The sequence below is a fragment of the Lipophrys pholis genome (assembly GCF_963383615.2).
Source record: "Lipophrys pholis genome assembly, chromosome: 2".
Taxonomy (NCBI): domain Eukaryota; kingdom Metazoa; phylum Chordata; class Actinopteri; order Blenniiformes; family Blenniidae; genus Lipophrys; species Lipophrys pholis.
In genome coordinates this window covers 26,456,824-26,478,234 of record NC_137636.1, presented here as the reverse complement: position 1 = coordinate 26,478,234, position 21,411 = coordinate 26,456,824, and the positions used below count along the sequence as shown (strand labels likewise).

At 41.5% G+C, this 21,411-nt stretch overlaps 1 protein-coding gene across 1 annotated transcript in view; it reads right to left on the bottom strand.

The window, feature by feature from the left end:
- Nucleotides 1–21,411, bottom strand: part of LOC308106646 (insulin-like growth factor 1 receptor) — a 59,273-nt gene that overhangs the window by 8,788 nt on the left and 29,074 nt on the right. Inside the window, exons 3-10 of the mRNA XM_080458504.1 lie at nt 10,575–10,878; nt 10,262–10,398; nt 9,447–9,591; nt 6,423–6,631; nt 6,041–6,167; nt 4,460–4,695; nt 2,439–2,606; nt 2,149–2,356 (exon numbers count right to left, since the gene is read on the bottom strand). Of these exons, the coding sequence (XP_080314630.1) occupies nt 2,149–2,356; nt 2,439–2,606; nt 4,460–4,695; nt 6,041–6,167; nt 6,423–6,631; nt 9,447–9,591; nt 10,262–10,398; nt 10,575–10,878 (1,534 nt within the window). The remainder of the gene's footprint in view (nt 1–2,148; nt 2,357–2,438; nt 2,607–4,459; nt 4,696–6,040; nt 6,168–6,422; nt 6,632–9,446; nt 9,592–10,261; nt 10,399–10,574; nt 10,879–21,411) is intronic.

The following is a 21,411-nucleotide window of genomic DNA, read 5'->3' as shown; positions in this document are numbered from 1 at the left end:
TCAGATAGCTCTAAACCAAAAAGGTCACAATACAAATAAGAACCATATTAGAAAAAATACAGTTGAGTTCATCCATCCCTTTATTCTGCACCTGCAAAACAGACTGAGCACTAATTAATACCTGACCTGGATTGAGCTGAGCATGTGTGTGTGAGTAGGGAAGACAAAGAAAGATGTCTGAAGTTTGACCGCAGCAGTTTGACTCGCTAAATCACACTGAAGCCAAAAACATGATTTGTGAAATTCCATGTTATCAAAATCTCCCAATAACTTCAAAAGGTCTCTAATCGATTCAGAATGCCGCAGCGAGAGTAATGACGGGATCGAGCATGAGAGATTTCATCTCTCCAGTAATGGTATCTCTTCCCTGAGAAATCGACAATACAATTTAGGACTTATAAAGCTCTTAACAACCAGGCTCCGTCATATCTTAAAGAGCTGTTAGACCCATATTAACTCAACACTTTGCTCTCAGACTGCTGCTTACTGGAGGTTCCTAGGTTTTCTGCCATCAGGCTCAAAGTCATTTTACTTCCATCCACTATGCAGATGATTGTGAAGGTAAGGTTGCCCATGCTCTGGGTTAACAAAAAGAGCAGAAGGAAACGTTATCGAAGCTCCAAGAATAGATCTGTGCTATATCAAATGTAACTTAGAGGGCACAGTGTGAAAGCACAGAGCATGACTAAAAAAAGGAGAAAAGACAACGGTGATTATTAAATGCAAGTTAAATGTGAAGTGGTATTGTTAAGTCATGTCTGCACACCCACCTCAGACACACTGATCAAAGTTTCATGCAATAAACTCTTTAATAAACTACATTTGTATTCATTCGTAGAGAAAGGTGCCTTTCCTGTAAATGCAGTAAAAGCATAGGGCATGTCTTTCAAAGGAAGACGAAAAAGACAAATACCTTTATACTTTAGTAGTTGCTGCTTTAAAGAAGAAAAAAAAATACTGATTGAATATTTGTGCTGATTTGTAACATTTCACTTTGATGATCTCCATTTGTTCTAACACAAAGAGAAAAGTTCAAGCTTTTGGCAGACAAATGCCCTTGTTTTCTTACCCTGAACTGTCTCGATCAGGGGTCTGCAACCTGTGGCTCTTTATTTCGTCTGTATTGGCTCTCAAAATTATATGTTGAGAAACCATCATCCAATTACCATTTTTAAATTTGATTTGCACACCTGGCTTATTTTAAAAAAAAAAAGAGTCTCCACGATAAAATTGTTAAAAGGACTAAAATTGCTACTTAAAAAAAAGCTACAAATTGCTAGAAACCAGACAAAAAGTTTTAGGATTGGCTTTAAAAAAACAAACTAAAACAAACAATGGAGCAAAAACAGGTCTAAGAGCTAAAATGACTAAAATGGCATGAACATGACTACATGATTACAAAAAATGGTAAAAACTCAAAATAGCTAAAACAATCAAACTCACTTAATCAGATAAAGTAGGCTGAACTGGTTAAAATTGCTAAAAATGGCGACAATTGCTAAAAAAAGGAAAATTAATTCTCAATTGTAGTCAAGAAATGCCGTTTAGTAAAACTACATAAAAAACAATAAGCTGTGTGATCTTTCATAGTGACCCGTTGTAGATCATTGGTCTTTATAGTGTGGGGTAGGCCTCCTATAGGGGGCGCCAGATAGCTTCGGGGGGGAACAGCAGCAGGACAAGTCGGGGGATTAGGGGGACGCTTTTTCCTCCCAAAATATTTCTTTTTAATTGTGATTTTACTCCGATATTAAAGGGGGGAAAACAGTGAATATATTTTGAAAACCATATTAGGAGTCAGAATATGAATATTCAGATGTAACATGAGGAGGGGACAGCTGGGAGTTGTCTTGCCAAGCAGAGGCATACGCTCTCCGAGTGCCTTCTTTTTGCATCTGGATCTCATCTGTTAAAAACAATAACATGTTATAATGTCTAGCAGTCAATGAGGTTTTGGTGTGGCTATGCGAAGCTTGTAGGCACATTATTTGTATCGCTGATGGTCACTTGATGTCATTTGTAAATTTCATAATATGGAGGTGTTCACATGAAGTTTCTGATCTCTGATGAAATTACATATTTACATATTCTGAAATATGTACACAGAAAAGAGCTTTACACAGTGACCTGTATTGATTGGTAGACTACCTTGGTGTGAAAATAGAGTTGTGCAAAAAGTTTTCAAAGACTTTTCTGTAGGACGCGTCAGCAGCTTCGGCCTCCAGGTCCTCCACCGATTTGGGGCAGGGGCAGCAGGGGCCTTTATCTGGCCCGTCAGGATCCGGTTTAGTGGGTTTGGTGTCCTCTTCTTGGTCTCCCACCTCGATGGCAGCGATCCTGATGGGGATCTTCAGCTCTGATAACGAAGAATTAAAATGAGATCCATGGCGGATTCAAAGCTGTGTGTGGAGGGGAAGTTTCACTTTCTGTGTGTGTACCTTTGGAGCAGTAGTTGTGCTGGTAGAGCTCGCGGTCTTCGGCTTGCTGCTGCCATCTTACCAAGTAGTACGTCTGGTTCCCATTCGCCGAGATCGGGGGAGACCAGCGTACCACCAGCTGCGTAGAGGAGTTGGAATACGCCCGTACGTCCTGAGGCATCGAGGGTGCTGAGAGGGACAGAGAAAGAGTCAAACCCTCTGAACGTATGGGAAAGTTCTTGCTCCTTCCGGCTGCGATGCGCCCGCTGCCAGGGCAGATGTGATTCCCTGACATCACAGCGCTGCAATGTCTTTATACTGCAGCTGGTTTTATTTAAAGCAGTCTCCCATTTCATCTAATTACATTACAGTTTCTGTAAATCCCTTTTTCTCAGTCTCTTTGAGTTGCAGCTGTGTTTATTTCAAACGTTCCTCCACTCCTTCTCCGCACAGTACGTTTGGACTACATCCAGGAATGCTATCGCAACGCCATCGAGAAACTTGGGAAACAAGAAGCCACACAAAACACAATTGAACAAATGTTTCACGATGTCTCTGAATCTGGTCTTCAGCTCGATAACACTATCAGAAAGACTAATAGGAAGTTTGAATCTCTCCAGCAGAAACACCCCCACCACAGAAGTGCTATATAAAAAAAAAGGAATAAAGAAGACGCAGTGACCAACTCAGGCCAGCAGGGGTCAGTTAGGATACAGTCCACCTGAGAAAGATGCCCTGCTCTGGTGGGGATGCAGAGCTCCCCCCATCTGGGAATGTTTGGGTTTTGATGTTATTATGAAAGCAAGTTAGACAACACAGACAAAACTGTGTGCCCTGTTTTTAATCCCCCCCAACAAAAAACTGGAAAAAATCTAAAATATATTGTCTTCTGAGAAGCTTTGTTTAGAGAGAGTGATGGCTGTAAGGTTAGAGAAGCGAACGTGGGATCTGAACTTCACAAGTTCGACTACCACTGCAGACGGATCACTACTGTGAGTCTCCACCACCTGGACACAGCACCGTGGCAGCCCACTGCTCTGAGTAAGGTTAACTATGAAGAGGATGGGTTATAAGCAGATAAGTAAGTTCCCCAAAGGGATCAATAAGGTGCACTTTGTTTCTCTCCAGATGGCTGTGAGCATCAAGGGATAATCCCAATGTTACACCATGAAAACAGTGTGCGAGAAAAATAATTGCATGAGAGGACACAGGGGAGAGGCTGAGATGGAGGCTGGGGTGACCCCTGAACAGAGAAGACAAAAGAAGAACATGAAGACGACAAAAAGACAAAGAAGATAAGAAAAGGTGACGAAGAAGAGACAAAATTTGAAGATGAATCATGAAATCTGCTGAGCTTGACTTCCTGTCTACAGACTTCTTCTATGGAAGAACTAATGGACGATTGGCTAAAACACTGCCACACAGTGATCAAAGAAAGATTTTTCTTTCTGAAGGCAGCTTGTTTCCAAGTGGAGTGTGTATTGTTCCAGATAGTTACATTAATTCAAGTGAGGCTCAAACATAGATCTGTACAATGATAAGAGTGCATCTTTTGGGACCAACTGTCTCATTTCAAATAACAGGCCTACAATTTTAGACAATTTTTTAACTAGTTCACTAATATGCTTTTTAAAATGTAGGAATTCATCTATATGGATTCCCAAAGATTTTATGGAATCAACTTTTTTCATATCTATACCATCTATTTTTATATTCATGACCTGATCACTGTACTTAGGACTGTCTTGCTAATATTTAATGATAACTTGTTACATTTAAACCCAGTATTTACCTTATCAAGTTGCTCATTCGGGAGCTTTTCATATGACAAACAAATTTGTGTCGTCTGCAAAGAGTTTTTGTATAATATCACGAGAACTATGTACAAAGCCACATCATCTCCACTCAAATGAAGGAATGTCCTCAAGCTTTTCTACAATAGACAGTCACTGTTGATGAAAATGTTTTTACACATGCGTTCATTTTAATTGTTAGAACCTTATCAAACAACAATTAAAAATTTAGTTATCGATCTCACTGACCTGAGGGGCTGGTGCGGATGTAGACCACCTTGCTCTTTGCACCTGGCATGTGTTTGTCCTCCACCATGAGCGTGATGGCTTTAACAAAGATGGCGTACTGCGTCCACGGCTTCAGGTTGGACAGCAAGACTCCGGGGTCCGAGTCCTTTTCCGGCCGCAGCTCCACATCCACCATGGTCCAGCTGTTGGAGCCGCAGCCGTCCTGCCCCTCGAACTCTGTGATGTTCTGGAAAGGTCTGGAAGAAAGAGAGGCGGCTACTAATCACTGAACTGTCGTCACATATGAAAGCACTTCACAAATGGCTTAAAAAAACTGCTAAATACCATATTAAAAAAATTTCACTGTAAATAATAAAACTAGAATTGGGTGACAAATAAAGCACAGGGGTTTATTTTTCTTAGTGTACACATCTAAACAGCTGTTGTTCCCATACACTTCATTCCTTTGCCGAGCATCAAACTTAAACCTTCTTACTTGACATTTCCAAAAATAAAAAGACAAAATTAAAGACACCAACTAGATAATATTTTTCTAGATTTAGTCTTTTACATACACTTGCAATATGTTTAGTTTTCAAGGCTAAAACTGTACTTGTAAACTGCACAGCAACCCCTTAACAACAGGTGTCTATCAATGTCTTTTCATACAGTTTTTTCTTGTGCGATTGTGTTAAAATATCCGCAACAAGGTAAAACTGAACTGAGGAACAAATCTCTGATTCAAGAAAAAACAAAAAAGCTAACAAGTTGCAACAAAAAACATAAAAGCTCCACTCAAGAGGACATTTAGGAGAATGAGGAGACAGCAAAGATCCACTATGTTTACAAAACAGCTACAAATGGAATTACTACGAAAAGTGGGACTTGTAAGTGCAGGTTAACTTAAAAGCACATTTTTGAAGTGGGACTAAATCACCCACACAATGTGATTGACAGTGGATCTACTCCTGCAGGTATAGAGAGCATTCGGTGGCTTATTTGTTAGTTTGCTATTGACTATTGTGGTTTGTGACATCGATGGTCAAATAGTTGAAAACCTACAAGCTAAAAAGATATCGTCACCGAAGTGTCACAATTTTAACAAAAAACTGATCACACTACCATGCATATAAACTAAACTGCTAACTACAACTGTAGCTGTGCATGCAAAAGTAGTGACTGAAAACTTTTCCTCTTATTTGGAAAATATAATTTCTTTGCTTTCCTCATCTAAGGACTTTCGCTTGTTATGCACTTTGTAACTCTGTTATCATTAAATTACAAATTCTAATAAGCTCAGCGCCCGATGACAAAATGCTTTGGCTGAAAACAGGTTTTTTGGAAATTTGGACATCCAAAATGTCCCATCGTAGCTGTGATGAGTGTGACATCTAAAAGCTTTACTGTATAAACAGTATTTCAGATATATTCTCACTCATCCCATGACTAGTGCGTATAGTTCCCTATGTTTATGATATAAAAAGAGTGCTTTTGAATAAAGCGAAATGTATTTACAACTGAAAGCCCAAAGCTTTGCTTTACTAAGAGAGTGACTTCGGACTTTGACAGTGCGTTTCCCTCAATCTGAGGTGCAAAACTTACGCCTCCTTGTAGTAGACGATGAAGCTGATGAGGTCTCTGTAGTCAGGAGGCCGGTAGCGTTGCCATGTCAGCTTGATCCTTGTGCTGGAGGTGCTATTGGACTTGAACTTCAAGATGGTACTCTCACCTGTGGGGGCAGCAGCGAGTCAGAACCCGGCACATTTTAAAGCGCTCCAACATGTGTGCGTGTGAAACCGTGTGGAAACGAGCCCCGTTTGACGGGGCTGATGCGGTAAACGCTGACATGTGGTGCAGAACAAGCACGGAGCTCACGGGAGGTGTCTGCAAACTGCAGCTAAACTACACTGACTCCCGCGCAGTCACTGAACGTAGCAATTTAAATGCTTGTGGTTTCGGGCCTGGAGCTGAATTTGACCCTTACAGCTGGCTCTGTCGCCGTTGTTCCGGAAATCGCTCTCATCAAAGCGGCCCTGGATGCCCGTCTTGTCCCACATGTTGCGTATCTCGGACATGCAGAGCTTGGGGTTGGCTCTGAAGAACAGCTTTCCCGTCCGGATGGTGAGGTTGTGTTGCTTCCAGTCCCACAGATACTGCAGCTGCTGGTTGTCGAAGGCTGAGAAGGCGTACATGCTGGAGGGCAGAAAGAAGAGAGGACGGGTGAACCGTGATCAATTACTCTACATTCGGTAGTGCATGATTGTCTCGAGTCGTAATACATTATGTGTGTAGTCATTTGTAACGGGATTTGAACCAATTTTCCAGACAGAGGACAGTGCCTTTTTGTTCTCAAATTGAAAAATGACTCAATCTTAGGTAGATGTTTAAAAAAAAAAAAAAAACTATCAGAAGTAAAAGTAGTGACTCAACTTCTCCAATTACAGGTTTTACTTCAGTGACAAATGTGAAAAAGATCCAATAGCTTACTTTACTAACTGCAGTGAAACATAATGTACTTTTAAAATATCTCAAACCTTTTTTCTGATGTTCCATCTCATCAAATGGAAACACATTGCAAGTATTGTTGTTGTAAGACTATTAAGTGACTGTGGATACACCAGTCTATTCGTTAGTCGTGACATTGATCGGGATTCGAGTTGTATCATCATTCTTAGTCAAGAAATAAACATGTGAGCATTCAGAGAGCACATACAACGCCAATTTCCCCCTCGCAGGGGGCCGTTTCCATCTATGGGACATGTGCACACTCGTATTTTGAGATTATACAATGGATCTCCATACTTTATGGATTTTCTATCATTATTAGTAGATTATGATCTAGAGATTTTTCTTAATCTAATCTCTTCTGCCTCTGCACTTTATCAACCTACAGAACTTGATAAATCTTTCAGTTGAAGCTAATAAAAGTCAATAAATTATTTCTATGTTATATTATAAGCTGGAGTTTTCCTCTTGATTCAAGATATGATTCAGATCTCACATACAATTAAATCAGTTCTTTCTTTGCGTCTGACAAATTTAGGCCAGTTATCCTGTTAATGCTCACAAAAAAAAAACCAATGAAAACATACAGTGCTTACAATCTAAAGACCAAGAAGTGGCTGATCAAATAAAATGAAGCTGTTCTACTATAGCTTTTTATCTTCCACCTGATTTTTAATGAGCCGGTTCGAAGGCAGAGGAAGAAAATCACCTGGCAAATTCGATTAACCAGTCTTTTTTTTGTGCTGGAGAGGAGGGTTTTTTTTTTTTTTTACTTTGTTATGAGTCACTGAGTAACACCCAGACATCAAGGAATGAGTGTAATGTTGGCCTTGGGACAGAAGGATTCCTGTGAACTCAAACACAAACACACCAAGGAGGAGGGAGGAGTGAAGGCCTTTCACTGACCCTCACACAACCTTTTCAGGGTCTGCAGGAGGCTGCGCTGCATTCAAGGTCCCGAAAAGGAGGAGAGGCGTCCTGTTTGCTTCTCTCAGTGAAAAACAAGATTACCAAAGAGATTTCTCTTCTTTCATTGTGACCAATAGTAACGAATGAAAGACGGTATGCCTTCTTTTATTGCGGCAACATGATATTTATTAACTTTGACAGACTTTGTGACAAATCAGACTGCGGTAGGTTTTCCAAGTCATGATGGTTAATTTGACAGAGGTAGCCGGGTTTGAGCGTAACAGAGCAATCTACCAGCACACTGCTGAAGCATGTCGTAGTATGTGAACGCAGACGTAAACACAGAGCTTCTCTTTTGTCTCCGATCCGGCTGATTGAGTCGGTATCGGACCGTTGCGTCGGTACAAAAAAATTACTTTCCAGTCTGTAAAGCATGTCAAGAAAGACAGTTTCCTTCTCTCACTCTCCTTGCAAGACATCATGACCATTACCTTGTGACAACACCGTCACTGCAGAATATCGCCATGACAACTCGGAACAGCAAACACACAGAGGATAAACAGACACAATAATCCACACAGTGTGTGTGTCGCAACAAGCAAAGGCTATTACTGTTTAGACAAGTGGGGAGCTGAAGTAGAGAGCAAGAGAGCTGGATTGTGAGGGTAACTTGGACTTCATGACACAAAGCACTGGAATCAAAACGTTTAAAAATCGGATAAATCAGCTACTTTTAGCAGCATCTCATTGCTTGCTTTCCTTGAGTGATGGAGCTTCCCAAATTTCATGGAATAATAAGTTAAATTTGTGTATAGCGAACAGCTTCGCTTTAGTTTTAGCAAGGGATATTTTATTTGAGGCAGTTTTTATTTGGCACAACTGTCGAGCCTCAACTTTATCATTATTAGCTGTTTTTCTGTGACTTTAGCAGAGTTGTTGCGTAACTTGCGCAAGTTGTCATCTTTCTATGAATTTAACCATGTCGTCTTATTTTAAGCGTACCAAAGTCTTTCAATGACTCTTGCCGTGTATCTCTCTATATTTGCTGTCAGCAGTCTTTCCGCCACTTTGTTTTCTACAGCTTTAGCTATTAACTCATGGTCTTTCTAAAACATTCACAATTAGCTCTCTTTCGACATGTTCAGCCATGTTTCTGCAACTTTAGCTGTGCACTTGGGATTTTTTGTGACTCGCTGTGTTGTATTTGCATCCCTTCCAACTGTGCCGTCAGTCAGTCTTGTATGACTTTACGTCTCTGTTCTATGACTTCAGCCTTGCTGTTTGCCATCTTTCTGTGGAGGAGTGCAGAGCAAGTTACCTTTTCAGTGCAGTAACTACACAGCTAAAATAAAACCAACCGACTTCCCCTGAATGTCGTTTTTGTTCTGAAGTCGCAGCACATTTAAAAGGAGAGAAAATCATAAAAGAGATGTGGGGAATGAAGACGTAGGTTATAAATCAATTTAATCCGGGAGATTTATCGTATCGCATTGCTCACTTGAGGATGTCACTAGCCTCCTCCGCGACCTTACTAAACGTTAACTTGAAACGTTTGCATGGGCAGTGATATGTGTGTGTTTGTGTGAGCTCTCACTCGTCCTGAAGGTTTTCTCCATCGATGTATCTCAGACTCCGGAGGAAGGCCAGCGAGCTCAAAGTGTGGGAGTGTGTGATCCGCACGTGACCCGTCACCTTCTGGATGAGACCTGTGAAACTCTCCAGCTCTGCCACCATGTTGTCTGCGCGCGCACACACACACACACACACACACACACACACACACACACACACACACACACACACACACACACACACACACACACACACACACACACACACACACACACACACACACACACACACACACACACACACACACACACACACACACACACACACACACACACACACACACACACACACACACACACACACACACACACACACACACACACACACACACTTAATATTTTCTTGGATTATATATTTTTTTTATCCACTGTGAGAAAAGTAGCAACCCTCGTTACTGAAGTAGAGATACTTGTGGGAAAGTGCAGACTCCATTTATTAAGTGAAACGCACTTAAAGGTTAGTTGCTTTAGTTTTCTAAACCATTCTGTGTATAGCTAAATTCCAGTGTTGACTAATCCTTGCTGTTTTCACCTGAGTTGTTACAATTAATCATTTCAAGAATGTATTTTTCCTTTAATGTTATAACAATCCTGGAGTCGTCGCATTCCCTGGTGGCATTTAGAGAAAATCTGCACCAGCTCCTTGGGAGTGTGGCTGTAACAGTATGTACCAACAGATCTTTATGATTCTCTCCAGCAGCAGAGGCTCCTCAGCCCTCCCTCGTGCAGGAAAGTGAGCATTAAGTGGAGTGTTGCTGTGGTGCTCTGCAGTACTCACGGCCTCTGCGGATGTTGATGTGCAGGTTGCCTTTGATAACAGTGCAGCCTTTGAGAGACTGAGCGGCGTCCATGGAGTCGATGACCTTCTCCTCGCACACTTTATCACACAGGCCATCGCAGGCTGTGCAGAACATACTGGAGACAGACCCAAAACGACCGAGACAGAAAACCAAACGTGTCAAACAGGCGTCCTAAAGTGCTCCAACTCTTTCCTCGCCTTTTTTTTTTTTTTTTTTTTTTTTTATTTCAGTTCCCTGAAAGGTTTGACATCACTGTTTCACGGAGGAAGTGGCCTCCTTGTAACGGCTCACCTGTTGGGCGAGGTGCGCGTGTACCCGGACGGGCATTCAGTCATGCACTCCCCTCCGTGGATGACAAAGCTGTCCAAGTCGGGCAGGTGGACTTTGGAGCAAATCTCGGCGTTGATGCAGCGCCACCCCTCGAACTTGTATGTGCCTGGAGGACAGTCGGCCACACAGCGCCCCTGGTGGTAGTAATGCAGGCACGCGGCACACGCTGTGTCGCTACCGGGGACTGAACAGCTGCCCAGACACTGAGGGTGGCAGCAGTCGCCGTCTGCAGTGCATGCTCGCCGTCCACACCTCTCCGGACATTCTGGTTGGAAAACAAAGAGCGAGAGAGAGAACTGTTAGCATGTGGAGGCTAAGGAAAAAAATCAGGTTGGATACTGACAAACAACAGAACATCTATAATATAGATGATTTAAGATGTTTGCTTTAAACCACAAAGACAATATAGATTTTTCTTTCTTCCTAAAAACTAATTTCTTAAGAGTAGCGGACACAACACAACACTGATACCAGAGTTAAGATATCGTGATGCTGCCGTGAAAGTTAGCTACCTCATTGCTATCAAACTAGCCTTAACCTCAAAGCCATGCTGACAGGGTGAGTTTGTAAAAACATGCATAATGCAAAGGCTAAAGGAGAAGTTTTATGGACAAGGTTTTATTAAAATTGGATTTATGTTGAGATTTGAATTTTCAGTAGTGATTGTTTGGTTTTGTGAAAATATAGTCATTTTCATCAAGTCTACTCTGCGCCACAACAAAGAAAACCTTAACAATTTGAATTTAGAGTTATTATGGCACTCATTTACCAGTGCTGTGATAAACATTAGGTCAATCACCCAAAATTTGAAAGATTGTATATAGAAGGTCATTGTTATTCAAGTACTTTATATATCAATATATTGATGAAACAATGAGCTGCACATACACATGAAGCCACATGATTAGATCACCTTTGTATGAACACCAATGTATACTTATCAAGTTGACAGCAATGATATTAAACAAAATGCAATCCTAGCAGATATTTTGTAAAACTACAAACAAAAATTACTAAAAGAAAAAGTAAGCCAGATCAAAATGTTTAGTTATCGTCAGGATAAGGTTTAGTTATCCTGAGATCCAAGATACAATCAGATACGAATGAAGAAAAATTTAAGCAAAGATCAGTTTTGAACAGTTCATTGTGATTACTGTAGCAGCAGATGAAATTATTCTTCCATTCTGTGATAGCACCTGAAGCTAAAGTCTGGGGAAAGAAATGTCACTATTGCAGCTGCGAGCTCACCAGGTTTAAGGTTTTGACTTCTAAGAACATTATCATTCACTGCAGTCAACATTTCTCTTCAATTTGTGACATGTTGCAAACTAAAGAAATAATTGAGAACATCCAGAGTCTCTAGCTACAACACAGAAAATCTGGAAGATGATCAATCTCCAGCAAAGACCTGCCTAGAGGTCTTTTCTTCCTGTAACTCAAACTCCACATCTTATAAACACAAGTTTCCCAGACTGTTAAAGGGGCATTTCCCTTCTTCAGCAAACACAAGCAGAATACATAATTGCATCCAGTCGCTCCACAGATCTGAATATCCTGCTGGCACGATACCTTTGGCTTCAGGAGTGAACAAATGATTTGCATTTATTGAACAATGACAACACAAACACACATGCACACCAGCCCAAATCGCAGCTTGTAAAACACTAAGAGGCACTTATAAGACCACCGGCTTTAAATCCAACAGGCAAACAGACTTTTCTTGTTCCTTTTCATCTTAAAACAATGTAAATACAGCAAACAAAAACCATATAAGATTGACAATCCGTCAGAGCTTTTGTCTGCCAGAGAGATCCAAGTGTGGAGCATTCCGGATCCAGTAGGAGAAAAAACAAAAAAGAGTCTCCACTCCAGGTTTTCCAATGCACACGGCTACAAATAACTCCTCCAGTTGCTGTGGCGTCCCTCTAAATGAGAGGATATTGTAAGTGATGACAGGAGAAACTGATCGAGGAGATTCCGGTGAAAAAACGGGCATCGACATACGTGTAATGAAGCAGCCACACCCCGAGGTGGAAGCCGTCACGTACAACACGGGGTGTCAGCCGGACATGATGGATGGAAAAAAAAAAAGAAATACTGTAACACATGTTTCCTTCATCAGGACTCAAAAGCATCAACTTTTAACACTGTAGAGAAGAGACAAAGTTATAATCTGATAGGCTGGAGGCACAGACAACGCTTACTGTTACGGAAACGAGATTTCATTCACGCAAGTTAACCAGAGACAATGTTTAAACAAAAAACAAACAAACTTAAGTGCACAGGAAGTGATGTGTTGGTGATGAGACGCCGAGTGATAAAGATGAAACGTCTTTCAACGCACTGCCTCTGTCAGCTCTGTCGACCAAAAGCCAAAACAGCACTGCTGATAAAAGATCCCTTGATGTATCCATGAGGAGCCGCTCTATTATCGTGCCTGAAATGATGCTGAAACAGCTGGACGATGACTGTGAGTTCAGTGAAAGAAAAGCCTGCCAGAGCAGATGTCCATTTGCAATCTGAAGTCAGTCATACCCAACAGAAAGTTTCCAAACATCTGCTGGACACTTTATCTCTCCACCTCAGAGTGGGAAGCCTAAAAGAACGGGAGTTGTGTTTCAGAAACATGGAAACCACAAAGTGACACTGATGGTTTAGTAATCCTCACTTTTGCTTGCAACCAGCGGGTTCATGTACACGCTACATCGATTCCTCGATCCCCTTTAACAGACTCTTATTCAACAAACATTCCGGTTCAGGATTCAAAGATCGACCATGTCATTCATGTCTGACAATACATGAGATGTTACAGTCAAAAACAGAAATGAAAAACATGTTTGAAAGCTACAGTGTGTGATTTGGGGAAACAGCCATCATGAGGTTACTCTAATGACATCTATGTGTTGTGGTTTCTGACACTAACAAGATAACAAGCTACCAGCTCAGCCTATTTAGAAAGATTGAATAGCAAACAACAACAGAATTTTCTTTTGAATTAAACAGAAGAGCTACACTATTGACCTCTTTTTACTGAGTTTCCTCTCATCCTTTAGTTTTGGTAAGATAATAAGATATAGAAGATTTGTTGAATTAAACTCATAAGAGCATTAGATGAAAAAAATCTCTATTGAGCTTGATCCGCTAAAAACATAAAGAGATGGTAAATGTGACTTCAAATGCACGCTAAAAAGTTTGAATTTCAAATTGTATATTTGGCAACGTGCCAAACCTTTAGAAGGAACATGTTAATCATCTATTCAAAGATTGGTATTCTACATGGGTGAGTGGGTAAATATAATCTAATACTCCTTTAGAGAAACAAAGGAGAAAAGGGACATTTGAACTGTGACCCTGCAAAAGGCGCTGCCGACTGTTTTTGTCAGTTTCAAGATATTTTTCACCCATAACCTGCTGAGTGTGTACATTCAGCAGCAAGTCTGACCTAATATACAACACTGACGCAAACTTTTAAACCAAAAGACAAACTGATCCAGCACACCTGTGCAAGACATTCCTGGCTGTAACTTCAACCGCACAGCAGAAGTCAAGCGCAGCACCTGCCCGTGGGCTGTCAGACGTCTGTAGCCCTCTGATCTGCTCCATGTTTTTTTGTTGTCTTTTTTTCTCTCCTCCATTTGTCATTTCCTCTTGAGCGACATATGAGGTTGTGAAGATCTGCTGTCCTTCCCCTCTCAGTCAGTGACCATGAGATGACCTTCCAGCCCGCCTCTTGACTGACACGGAGGCCAATCAGAACCTTTGCACTGTGTGGTCCCACCAACCATTCAGCGGGCTGTTTGTGCTGCATTTCACTGGCACAAAATGTTCTCTCTTTCTGCTCCGAGGCCCTCGCCGGCCCCCCGACTCCGGCTAGCCATCTGACCCTCTGTGATGGGGCAATGGACGCTGGTAAGGTGTAATTTTGCTGTGTGATAATGTACAGCCTCTGGCCTGCAGAGGCACGCTAGGGGGAGAGGATCTCAGGCCACATTCTCCCAAATACAACTCTCCGACTGACCAGAGAAGCGGCTGGATGGAGGAGGACGGGGTTAGCGGGTGCATACAGCAACACACATCAGCAACATCATAGATCCTGCTTTTAATCCCCCCCACATTTCCCTCCATTGCTACACTTTTCTAGAGACAGGTTGATGCAGAGCTGCTGCAGCAGGAGGGGGGGGGGGGGGGGGGGGGGGGGTTAAAGGAGGGAGATACCGAATTATAAGGAAGTAGGAAAAGAGTGTAGGGTGATGGTGAAGGAAGAGATTTGTGACAAAGATAAAGGGCTGCTGGTGGTTAACTGAAAGCACAGTCTTTGCGCACACACACACACACACACACACACACACACACACACACACACACACACACACACACACACACACACACACACACACACACACACACACACACACACACACACACACACACACACACACACACACACACACACACACACACACACACACACACACACACAGTGGTGGGGAACAGGAATGTATACCATTTCAAAATATATGAAACCGCATGAGTCACACCTGGTCAATGTGAGTGTGGATGATTGTAGGGACAACACTGCAAATCATCACTAATTTCCTTTTAATGTACAAGTCAATAAGTGTAAAATGATCTCTATATAAGCTGTGCATGAGCTTTAAATAGCCAATTAAACCTCCTAAATTAATCCGCGATGGTCGATTCTAAGCTCCCAAAACTTGCATTCAAGCTGGCTGTAACACAACAAGTGTCCTTTCTACTTCCCAAAAAAGGCCAGTACATGTTGTCAGCACTAAATCTTCATTGGTGGAGTGTTTAGACTGTGTGCTGCTTTATTCCAAACTGTGGAAAGTTACCCGACGCAGCAGATTGTGTGTCTGAGCATCTGATCTGACTGTTGGGTGTAGCTTGCTCGACTGGACTTCGTTTTAGGGATGTCAGCATTTCTCATAATCTCCTGAAATTGGACGGTTAATAAAATGACAGGAAATAAGCTATAAAAAAGAAGGTGCAGGTGTTCCCTAAAGTCACAAGTGTAAAATACAAACAAGAAAGAACCGCATAAGCAGTGCCACATGCTGAATGAACAAAATACAAAGGCTACGTTTTCTTTTGTTTTTTTAACTGCCTGCACTTCAATTGGATAAAATTTTTGGACAATTTTATACATCAAATTATAACACCTGTACGCTAAATCCATTATATTCTCCAGACAGGTTTAATACTTACATTTTAGTTAGCAAGTAATAAAAAAATTTCCTTTTGGGGGGGGGGGAAATGTGCAATTTGTGTTACTTTCCTATTTCAACCTAAACTCGAGTGACTGTCTGTTAAAGAGATTAGTGGCTGATTCTGAGCACACACGGTTTTGTAGAGATAAAGGTACAGTGCGGAAGGTTTCTGCCAGACAAATGCATCGGATTAAGAGCGCAGCTGCTAAAACGCCATTACAAAGCCGCAAACAGGTATTTGAAGCTGCTGGTGCCTCTGGAGTCCCACAAAAATCAAGGTGTAGGCTCCTGCAGAGGCTTGCATTTATGCATAAACCTTCTATTTGGCCACATCTAACCAATGCTCACAAGAAGAATCGACTGCAGTGGACCCAGAAATACATGGAGTCATTTTCAAGCAGTCTTGTGGCCGTGCAACCCTAGATGGTCCGTATGGATGGGGTGGTGGATGGCTGATGGACGGCCCCCTTGTCCCAACAAAGCTGTCATGTCAGCAAGGAGGTCCCAGTTCGGCACTCCACTTTCCTCCAACACTCCAAAAACATGTATGAGGTGAACTGATGACTCCACAAAAAAGAAAATATAAGTGGTCTAGAAGACTGATGGAAGAGTGAAAATGTTGTGACACATCGCATGTTTCACCATCTTCAAGTAGTTTACATTATACATGCCCCCACGAATTGTATTATTAAATGAACATATCTTTAAATAAATAATATCAACCATCACAGGCCAGATGTTATGAGAACTAATCATTATATTTCACATATTTCCACAACTCCAAATGTTGAAATGATTCAAATGTAATCAATCCATCAATTGCCAACACTACATTTAAAGAGGCAAATCAAAGATTTAGAAAATTGTATACACTGTTAAAAAAATTATTGTGGTATTCAAGGGTATCAATTTTTCCATGCAAGATATCTAACCATCCTTAACCTTTTGTCAGGTAAGTGACCCTATTTGGTAACATGTGCACATCTTTATGGTTTAATCCAAATGGTAAATCGAGATTCTGAAATACAGGACAATGTTTGTGCTAATTATTAAAGATAAGTGTCATACTTCTTCGCATTTCTTATAAACACCATTGCGTTTGCCCTGTTTTGTTTTAGCAACCGGGCTCATATCCACAGTTAGAGCACCTGATCAATGCTTGAACTTGAGTGCATAGCAACATTAAAGTATGTTTAAATATCGTTCAATACTCAACTCAAAAGGGTCAAACTGATTAAAAATAGAGTTGTCTTTAGAAAATGTCTTTCAATTCATACAAACTTAATGGACAGTGTAACCAAGGTTTTGCCCTCATATGTTTTTCTCCCAGTAATTTATTCAAATGTTTTATAGTGATGTATATTAAATTCAAACAAATCTGGACTTGGACTGTAAATAAATTCATGTTAAATTATCATTTTTCACAATAAAAATGTATCAAAGCGTTGGCTCAAGCAACAATTGGTTGTAGAAAAGCTTTTAAACGTATAAGCTTGGACAACATTTCACCTCAGTAAATATGCTGAATCAGTTGAATCTGCTCTACTACTACAGTGAAGAACGTGTTTAACTGATGATTGCAGAAACATGTTCTTTCCATTGTTATTACAGCATCTGCACAGCTGGCGAGCAGGTAGCGCCTCTTATTTAATTAGACCTGCTTGATTTGAGTGCGTCACGGCTAACTTTGACTGTTGTAAGTATGTTTGCCTCAGTCTGCTCCAGCTTCTATTTTCTGTGTTCTCTGTTCATCACTTTCAAGTGGGGATATTAAACTGTAGTAGAAAGTTGCAATTTTGGGCTATAGAGTAGCTGGTGTCCATTCATGAAGTGCAACAGTTCACCTTTTTCCATTCTGTCATTACAGAGCAGTCTGGCAGCCGAATAAGGATTGCTGTTGTGGGTCAAAAAGCCGATACAGGGGCTTCCAGGGAAACAGAAATACCAGCTCAGCAGGAAGTCGGGCTGGGAAACTCACACCGGTCGCCAGCTCAACGGTGCGAAAAAGCCTATGTTCATGCTTCTAAAGAGATCCACTCCGACTGGCTCCATTAAAAAGATTAAACATGAGCAGTGAAAGAGAACTTCTGTGTTGTTTCTAAACATTGCGATCGAAGCAGCAGGTGTGCTGATGTTCCTCTACTGCTTGATCAGTTGATCAAGGAAGAATTAAAAGCTCCTTGTTAATCCCCGTTTTCAGCAAGAATTCTCCGGGTGAGGAGAAGAGCATGTCCCATCACAGACAGAGTGGCTGCGATGACACTCGAGGCTAGAGCAGCGAGTGCTTCTTCAGCACAACAATAACAGTTAAAAGGCAGATGTCTAGACTGGTGACAGCTCCGTTGATTCACAAACACAGATAAAGATCTGTACTGGTTTCAGTTCTGGCAGCACCGGTTAAGATTCCATATTTTCACCCCCCAAAGCCAAGTTTGTGGTGCAACACACTCGTTCAACAATCCCAACATGAACTCGGTACGAGTCTTACTGTCACCACGAACCTTAGGCACAGTCAGCAGCTTCTTATCTGATTAATCATCTGAGCTGCAAGAAGAATGCCACAGGAACTTATGTCCTTTGAGTAGAAGTATTGCTCTAGTGTTACCCCTAGTAGAGTGGAAAAACCATGTAAAAACATCACTTTATTGGCCCAGTTGGTAGAGCAAATTGTTCTTGAATTCAAGAGTTGTTGGTACAATCCCCATCTGCCATGTCTCTCAGTGCAAGTTTTCTTGAGCACGACACTAAACCCTGACCTGCTCCCAGTGAAGGACGAGCACTTTGCATGGCAGCTGTTGCCATTGGTGTGCATGTGTGTGTGTGTAGGATCTTGCCGAGCAAAAAAAAATAATGAAATACTGACTGCATTGTTTGAGTTTTTCTTTCAAAATGAAGATATCTAGACGTATTGACATTTTACTCAGAGCACAGTAGCCTCATTTACAGGTTCAAGTTCAAATTAGTGATTTTTCAGCTATCTAAACAAACACAACCTGAAGCGATTAGAAAGTCAATAACAGCAGTGTTGGGAGGAGGCTGCCAGAAACAAGCCTCGCGGGGTTTCCTACAACCTCCTGTATGATTCAGTTTTCCAATTACGTATGACATGCAAGCAGGACTGACTGACTGAGCCTTAAAATGACAATTTAGCTATTGGACACGTTACAGTTTTTAAACAGTGCTTGTTATACAATATCAACAGGACAAATAGAAAAGCAGAGGACGGATAGAAAACTAAATGCATTGTGAATTTAAAATAAAATCTTACTACTAGTCATGGAGTGATTACACAATGTCTGTTTGAGATTGATGTCCAGGTGGCCAAAACCACCAGGTGACCACAAAACTGACAAGTAAAACCTCATCAACTTGGGCATGATAGTAAAAAGCATCCAACTATCTCAAAATGCAATCAGACAAACAACCATAAAGCGACAAAAAAACAATCTCAAAACAAGATATTAGAAAGAACAGACAGGATAATCAAAAAAGATTATTACCAAAGATACTCAATAATCTGTAGATGCAAAATGATCAAGAAGACACACATCTATCACAACGGCCGGAAAACTTAATTCAGAGGCACAGAAAACAACCTCAGTTAAACACAAAGTCACCACAAAAACTCATAAGAGGACAGTGACAGGAAAGCAAAGTCATACTACTGGATGCAGACCGCACAGACCTGACTGAAGAGTTTCCAGTTTCTTCAGGATAAGCAGCTCTAATCTGTTAAGATGATTCAAAATAAGGTCAATATATGCTGCTAAAAATATTCATGTACGTTCTTTGCAAATGCATGTATAATTCTTTCGCACGGCATGGCTTAATGATGTCTTGGTGCAGAATCTTGCTTTATGATGCCAAGATAGAGTGGCAGCACTTCACTTGGCACTGTTTTTCTATGTCCCTGTGAGTATACTGCGAAAAAAGATATGTGAGAGAAGAGATATATTTACAATATATATGCAGTTGTGTGAGCATGGCGTGCAAAAATATTTAAGAAAAGATTTGCAGTTTATCTGGGCTGCACAATAATTATTTAAAGAGCTTCAAAAGGCCACCAAAGTCAGATGAGAAACTGAGACTGCCAAAGTTTCCACGCTTACGATGTTTTTCCCATTTTTCAAAAGGTTTAACTGTGTGAATGTGGGATAATCCTTGCCCCGATTCCAAACCTCACACCCTCAGTGTCCTCCCGGGGTGTGCCAGGTCGAGAGCCGGGAAGTAAACAGGCCCAGCGACAGCATCCTCGGGCAGAAACAAGAAGTTGATGATGTACAGAAAACACAACAATGTTGCTGTGTTTTCCGTCTCGTACAAAGCTCGCTCTCTTCGGGGCAGACAGCCTCGTCAGTGTTGCAGGTTCAGTCAGTGAGGCGGTCATTCAGAAAACCAATCAGTCAGAAGTCTGTGTGTAGTGTCTACAGGGCCGACTCGCACAACGCTTTCAATTCATTCAGTCCATTCAGAGCTCTGTGACGGCTGACCGGCGCTGTCCTGTCCGTCCGTGGAGGCTCCCGGCAGACACCGGATATCGCGGCAGGACATCTATTTCACCTTGCTCAATGCATGTGACAGTGAGAGGCACCTCGTTTGTTTGGCTAGGCTAACTGATGATGGTGGCTCAGAAGTGTTGCAGCTTCTGCATTCTTGTTCTGGGTTATGTGTTTGTTCTGTGTTTCTGTTTTTGTATTCTGGGGATGTGTACAGCTAGCTGGCTAAGGGGTAAGATGCCCGCCCCCTTGCTATTCAGCATTAGTATGAGTTGTTGTTTAACTATCATGAAGCCGCCCACCACTAGTCGGAGCTACAGTGAGAGGCCAGAGAGCCAATGAGAAGTTGCAGATTTGTCTTTAAGCAAAACCACCCACTGTGTCAAAACTGCCCAATGTGTCATTTTTGTCCTGGATAAGCTCATATTCCGTCTAGTCTGAGTAAACAACGCAACTATTCCAGAGTCTCCTCGACATTCATTCAAGAGTGGCAGGATGGGGGGAGCATGGGATGAGGGGTGGGAACATTAAGTTCTTGAGGTGCGCTTGGTGGAAGAAACTTAACACACAGGCACTATATTGGGTGCTAAAGCCAGTTTTACTAGCGGTAGGTCCGCTTCAGTGTGAAGTGAAAGTGAAACTTAAATAAGCAGCAGGCTCGATCAGAAATCATCAGAAACTTGAATTGAGCGATCCTGCATTTTGGCCAAATAACCGACACAGAGAGCGGACATCATACATGGGCAAAATAATTACCAGGAGATGCAGAGGGCAGGGAATTCACACCACACATTATTTCACGGCTTCCACATCACACAATGGACGGGGAAAATTTAATAGTGGCTGGATAATATACAGCAGCTCAAAAAGGTCTCATATTACATACCATAATGCTCTTCTCATGGACAGGTTTGAACTCCCCCACCCCACAAAAAAAAGTTGAGTGAGCCTCACACTTGAAACTGGATATTGTTGTTGAAGATTGTGATTAAAGACTTCAAAGGGGTTCCTATACACATGCATGATATTTCTTCAGATTTCTGAGAGTTTTCCATTGTAAGTTGACTAGTCTTA